The sequence below is a fragment of the Malania oleifera genome, chromosome 9 (assembly GCF_029873635.1).
Source record: "Malania oleifera isolate guangnan ecotype guangnan chromosome 9, ASM2987363v1, whole genome shotgun sequence".
NCBI classification, from domain to species: domain Eukaryota; kingdom Viridiplantae; phylum Streptophyta; class Magnoliopsida; order Santalales; family Ximeniaceae; genus Malania; species Malania oleifera.
In genome coordinates, this window is record NC_080425.1 from 16,971,339 (window position 1) to 16,978,661 (window position 7,323).

The 7,323-nt window shown below is 34.1% G+C and overlaps 1 protein-coding gene across 2 annotated transcripts in view; it reads right to left on the reverse strand.

Moving 5' to 3' along the window:
* LOC131163907 (protein LNK1) overlaps positions 1 to 5,314 on the reverse strand; it is a 43,729-nt gene extending 38,415 nt beyond the window's left edge. Inside the window, exons 1-2 of one of the 2 annotated variants that reach the window (XM_058120730.1) lie at positions 5,114 to 5,314; positions 4,609 to 4,708 (exon numbers count right to left, since the gene is read on the reverse strand). In XM_058120730.1, the coding sequence (XP_057976713.1) occupies positions 4,609 to 4,632 (24 nt within the window). In that variant the 5' untranslated portion in view covers positions 4,633 to 4,708; positions 5,114 to 5,314. The remainder of the gene's footprint in view (positions 1 to 4,608; positions 4,709 to 5,113) is intronic. The other variant, XM_058120731.1, reaches the window with a different exon arrangement.
* Positions 5,315 to 7,323: the final 2,009 nt, after the last annotated feature.

Sequence of the window (7,323 nt, forward strand, 5' to 3'; positions counted from 1 at the left end):
CACTACCATTGTTGTTTTTTTCTTGCTTCCCTTTGCCTTTTTTTCTTTTTTTTTATTCCAAAGCAAAGAGCACATAGCTTTCTTTTTCTTTTTGATTTAAACTAACATAAAATTCTTCTTCCTTCAACAAAAAGCTTTTAAAAAAAAATTTTAGGGTCAAAACTGTTGAAGGAAAAACCTACTAGGCGCTAGCTAGCTAGCAAGCTAGCTACATTACTGAAATTAATTTTAATTTCTTAAACTTACTACCAAGTTTTTTAGGCTTATTTTAGTGAGAATTGTCGTAAAATGCCAAATACATAAATTTTTAATGTAATTTACATTGTAACCGATCCTGCTCACCCCTCCAACAATCCTACATAGGATTCCGATTCTAACAACCTTGGTTACAAGTATAGGGATGGGGCACGCTGCTTAAGAGAGGAATGCAATTCTTGGGACTTGGGATGGTATGCTTCGTCAGTATGCCATTTTGGGTCATAGTATGCTTGAACCACTTATTTGGGTCAATTAGTCAGTAAGATCACGGTCAGTTCTATTTACTTAAGAGGGAATATAGAAATATATAATACAGAAAAACATCCCTATTATTCTTATTCAAATAAATAATATAAATTATAAATAAACAACAACATTAGTTAGTAAATTAATTTATTTCTTTTACTATAAATTAATGTGTTAAATTTTTTGATAAATAAGCAAATAAATATAAAAATTAAAATTTTAATGTAATTCTGAGCTATACTTACGGACAAAAAGAACATAATTTTGAGCTGCACTCAAACAAACGTGTCAAAGACTACTAGCCTTCCTTCTTTCTGCACAAAAATGGGATCAGGCGGTAAATTCCATCCACCATTGCAGCAGTAGGGTGCCCTCTTTACTCACCATTGTGGCTTCACAGCCCTCTTCACTCACCATGGCATGCTTCGCAGCAGCAGCAAGCCCTCTCCTCTTACTGCTACAGGCTTCCCAGAAACAGCTTCGTGGCAGCGATTTCACGTCTACTATCTCTCTGAAGGTTCAACCATTCAATGTTCAAGCACAGCTCAAACTCAAACTTCAATAAACATTCGCAATTTTTTTTTCTTTTTTTTGCTATCAAAAAAATTTTCTTTAATAGGGAAAGAATTTACAAGGATGGTGAATATGAAATCTCCCGAAAAATTCTGGTTCAAACCAGGGGAAAAAAACATAAAACCAACAAAAATCAAGCCAACCATTTCCTCCAGTCCCTATTTAAATCCTGAAAACTAGCTTCCCTAAAAAATTCCAAACCTGACAACCATAAAAAAGCCAAAAACTGGATCTTTTCCCACACCAATGACAAATTTAACTTCTTCCCAGAAAAAATCCTCACCTTATATTCCAACCATAAACCCCATTATACTGCTGTCGGATTTCTAGGGAATAAATTAGGAAATTCTATTTTTTGAATAAAATCTGAAATTACTATTTCAGATTCTAGTAGTTTCAGTTTCCAGTTTTTCGAGCCACGAGATCTGCTGATTTGATTTGCTGATTTTGTGGTGATTTGATTTGCTAATTTTGTGGCCTTCCTAATTTGGTGGTCTTCCTCTACTATTTATCTTGTAAACGTGTCTCTTGAAATTCAATAAGAATGGTTATTCTTCTTCTAAAAAATCCTTCATGGTATCAGAGCCTCGTGCTCTTTTTCTATTTTGTTCTTTCTTCTGATGATGTCGTATAAGTCGGCGATGACCAGCACCCAAAGAAATCCTACCGGCTCTTCAGGTACTTCTGAAACCATTCCACCCAATCCCACTATTCCTCCCAGGTCTGTATCTGCTGATTACTATTCCCAGAATTCAGCCATTTATCTCACAGTTACAAAACTCAATGGGTGTAAGAAACCATGGTGCGAGCATTGCCAAAAACTGTGGCATACGAAGGAGACATGTTGGAAGCTTCATGGTAAACCAGCAAATTGGAACCCAAAATCCAAACGTGATAGTCACGCCTACCAAGCCACTGCTGAAGAGACTCAGGAGCCTTCTACCAACTCAGATGCAGTCCCTTTTACCAAGGAGCAATTAGAGCACTAGTACAAATTGTTTCAATCTCCAAAACTGTCTTAACTCCATCTTGTTCTTTGGTAAAGAAAACATTTGCAGTTTTTCTAACTGTATGCTTTCAACTTTATGAATATGTTCGTATGATTTTTATTTCAAAATGGTTGGCAAATCTGGGTTGCCACTTTGGTGATCTAGATCCCAACCCCCATCTCTCTGGGATGCCATCAACTCTCAAATTGGTCCATGCAATCCAGATTGCAGTTTGGAGGATTGGGGGCTAGGGCTGGGCGCAGCAAACTGGGTAACTATGGGGGAGAGAAAAGGAGAAGGTAGCACATTGCGAGGGAAGAAAATTTAGAAACTATCTTCATACAATACACAAACGAAGTATAAATTCAAAATGGCCCAGAGTATCTAAATTATTCAAAATAACCTTAAATTACTAAAAAAATTCCTGATATATCTAGATTTACTTATTTAAAAAATTCCTCAAATTTTAAACCATCAAAAAAGAACATGATCAACCAGAATTATCTTCAAGTAGTCCTCCATGGTTAACCAAGATTCACTAAAAAGCAAGTTTTAAAATGACACAATTCAGTTTAGCCACTGAAATAAATGTTTTCTGTGAGCTGATTCCAGTGGTATGCGAGAACCCTTTGGCCACTAGCTTGTGTTACTCTGTTATATCTTCTTGATATTCCATCTCCTATATAGTTCATAACACACCCATTTATGCTCAATTAAATCACCACATTAATCAAGATCTCTTTGCAGAATTTCTATTCAGAGTTAATGTTATTTAAGGAAGGCAACAAACTCTATTCAATATAGGCTATGATGCACACAAATATGGTCATGCACATGACAAGACAGGAATTTGCAAAGAAGATGTTAAAGACGTTGAACAAACTGAATTCAGTAACAAGACTACTGCTCTCACAGAATGCACTTTTTGGTCTAATGATATTGGAAATATCCCCGTCATATATAAGGATTCAGAAGTAAAAAAACAAAACAAACAAAACAGAAAAAAAAATTCAACAACAACAACAACATGGAGATTGAGCCAGACACAAAAAAGATAATTCGAGGTAGAATCAAAAACTCTGCTACCAGCTTTAAGCACCTACTTTCATGTAATTCATTGCCAGACACTGCAGGAGCATGTGTAGCAGTTAGGTGCAGATAATATCAGTTAAATCCGCACAGCACAATTCCCTCCACATCGGCTTACTGGGATGCATCATTCTCTAGATATCAAAGGGCAAATAATACACCAATTCTAGCCTTTGGCTTGCTCTTCCATATGCCATCCATCCCAACTTAACCACATGACTACTTTCAAGACTCAATTTAAGACCATCGTAAGCAGGACAAGTCAAAGGAAATGTGTTGAGATTCCTAACTGGAGTCAATCCCTAAGAAGAAATTTTGTTCCCAAATGGGAAATCCTCTTGTTCTCCAAATATAAGGATTTTTTCCCAAATCAGAAATCCTCTTAAACCTTCACATGCACCAGATTAGTGTAAATCACAAATTGCCCCAAACAACATGAACCCTAGAACCAACAATTCCTAGGAAGCCCGTGCCCAAAACAGAGCATATATACGCATTCATATCATAAGCAGGATGATACTTGGACCATAAAAGAAATCATAAATATATACCTTTTAGAGCCAAAATCATGAAAGAATAATAATAATAACCTTTGAGAACCTTATGAACATATGAACCACCCAAAATAGCAACAATGGACAAGAATGTAACAGAATTAAAAAATGGCACAAGAATGTGGTATACTCAGGCCAAACTCAGCTTTCTCACTTCTTAAATACACTCCTTATAATGCAATCTCATAGTATTGAACTGCTCAATACCATTATATAGTGGATGGCACTGATATCCAGCATATAGCAGTAGACATAGTCATTGAATTATATTCCCAGATGTACTACTCTTAATGTACCCCAAAGCATTACTATCCAGAATCCAAAATTAGCATACTCATAAGAGTCAATCATGAATTACAATAGATTAGTGACATGCAGTCAACAATCCAAGTGTCTAATACCTGGGACCTGCACCGTCATATCATATGCAAGAGTAAATATCTACAATTATATGTCACCGAGATTGAAGCCTTTCCACTTGAAGCAAGGCTGGATTACCAACAACTGAACAAGCACAAAACTGTCCAAAATAACCACAATTTAAAAAAAAAAAAAAATTGTTTTACACTTGATCCCTCACCACAACGACAAAAGTACACACTGTACACCATGCAGCAGCATTAGACTTCCCTCCCTAGGCTGCAAGTGTCCTTCAATTTACTGCTTATTGTCTTCTTTTTGAGTGAAAAGATTTGACTCATCCATAGAGCAAAGAACTTGTTGCTCCATCATATAAATTCAATAAAACAGATAATATAAGTTCAAGCAATAAAGAAAACAATTTATATGTGGAAAAACTTTAATAAGGAAAACAATTTATATGTAGAAAAACTTTACTGCCAGTTTAAATTTTTGAGAAAGACATACGAACACATATCTATTGAAAATGGCAACCCCACCTCATACATGCACAAGTCTGACATTCCTTCAAGATCTTCTATCCAACACCAAAAATGCACAATACCTTCAGATATTCAGTCATGTTTATCTCCAAAAAACCTGCTCCAATATGTTTTTTTCCAATCAGGCAATGAAAAATTAAAAAAATTAAAAAACAACAATCCTACAGTCAAAACCCTAGTCCTCTGTTTGGCTGCTGCGGAGACAGAGGAAACAGAGGAAGAGAAAATGAAACCATACCTAGCCTTTAACATTTTTCACTGTGCTTCGCATCTTCAACGACCAAAAAATGAATAAAAACCAGTTCAACCTAGCTAATTACAATGTGAAATAGCAAAAACAATATAATTTTCATTTCTCTCCCTTCCTAACTGTTTCTCAGCAACCAGTCAAAGCACAAACTTCAAAACCAAAAATCAGTGCAAATTATGAAAAATCACAAGATACTCTTCCGCTTTCGTCAGAAAAAACCATCAAAGACAAAGATTTCAGCTAAAACAGTACCTACTGCCGATCTCGCTGGAAAACCGATACAAGCCGCCAGAAAACCCAGACTCTCAGTTCCGGAACCACGACCAGTCTCCTGAGAACGAAGCAGCGTAACCCTAGTTCGGATCTCGACGAGCAGAGAGATTTCTAGGAGGTTCCTCTGCGTTCTGCAATCCGAGCCCGGGCAAGGTGTCGCTAAAGAATACATATTTTAATTTTTAATTTATTTGTTGCTTTTAGAATAAAGAAAAAGAAAGCGGATCGCGCACGCGATGACACGTGGCGTGGACATAAAACCAACGGCGGATGGGTATCAGAATTCGTGGACGAGAGAGGGGGATGAGATACGATCTGTTTCCGCGCCGCGATTGGTCCACGTGTGATAGGCTCCATTGGACCGACGCGTGGCTATGGGCACTCCATGTGGAGGGCCCACGTGGGGGTTATGCGGACTCCTTTCTCTTTGCATTGGGGAACGGTTTAATTAAACTAATCCATTTGTTTTGCGATTGTCTGCCGACCTTTTATGTTTTTTAATCCTGCAGGGTGTACGTGGCAGTGTCTCAACATATCGCGATTTATTCACGGGAAATTGGGTGCAGCGTGGATTCCACGAGATGATATCGTTGTCAGATTTCTCGACGTGAGCAGAATGGCCGTACAACCCAAATTTTTATTTTCCAACCAGAAAAGGTCAAGCCAAAAAATTATAATAACATAATAAATCTATAGTATGTGTGAGAATACCGTCATTTTGTGAATAAAATTATTTTTCTTTTAAAAAATAAAGATTAAAAATTTTCTAAATATATAATTGTAAATCAATTTATAAACAAATGGGTGGATATTATGAATGCCATATAAAATATAGCGTTCCAAAATAAAATAGGTAAATTCTCAGATATTTTCTATAATTATCGCGAAATATCTAATATTAATTAAATAAATAATAAAATAATTTTTAAAAGATCAATTTTAGAAATGGAATTATAAACCTCCAAATAATAAATTTACATTTTTTGGATTTTAAAACATCACTGAATAAATAGAAAATAATAGCAATTAAAATTTTAGGTAACAAATCACAATTTCAAAATTGTATAAAGTTGTTAATTTTTTCATGTGAAGAAGTCATATATTGAGATATTTGTAAAATATAATATTTCTCATAATTTTATTTAGAGTATTCATGTCATCTCATTTTTTATAATCTTTAAAATTATTCACGTCTTCATAATTGCATGTTGTCAGAATAATATCTCATGTCGATATCATATTTTATTTATAAAAAATATATATTTGTTATAAATAAATTTGAATATTTACACTTTAATGGTAAAAATAAATTAGGAAAACATATCATTAATTTGCTTTCCAAAATATATCTAAAATTTATTAAAATTATAAATAAATAAATATATATATATATATATATATATATATTCAACACAATATTATTTACATACAGTCACATGCAACATGTAATATATTGGCTAATACTAATATTATATTAGGCTTTAATATTTTTTTTAAACAAATATAAGATTTATATTATACATAATGTTAGAGGAGATGGACAAATCGTCTCAGCTACAAGCTAACCACATTTAGGGGTGCGTTTGAGTTAAGTCGAATAGATACAGTGGGATATTTGAACTCAACCAATTTCAAAATTACTAAACACAAACTTGAATCGGATGCAAGTTTTAAAATTTTGGACTCGACTCAATTAAACTCAATTTGATTGTAAATTAATATCAAATATATTTATATAATATATATCATATGACTTAAATAATATAGAAATAATAACACTCAAAGGCCCAATCAAGCACTTCTTAAGGGCAAGTGAGATTAGGTTAACCCAATGTTTCAAAATACGAAGGCTTAAGGTGAGGCGTTTTACCCTCCACATGGCAAGGTGTAAGCCTCAATGTGTTAAGGCCTAAGCATTTTGGGATTATATATTTTCAAATAATTAATAAAATAAATAAATTTATATATAGAATAAAAATGAAAAAAAAAATAGAATAGTGGATAAAAAATAAAAACATTATTCTTAAACAATGCATATTAAAAAATAAGCATGAGCCATAACATCACAAAAAGAAGAGAAAAAAGCCAAATTAAAGCATCACAATGTTTCATCATCCAAGATTTTAAGAATCTAAATCTAAATCAACAAAGTTCAAAAGAAACTATCAAGGTTTTCATCAAAGTTTTGG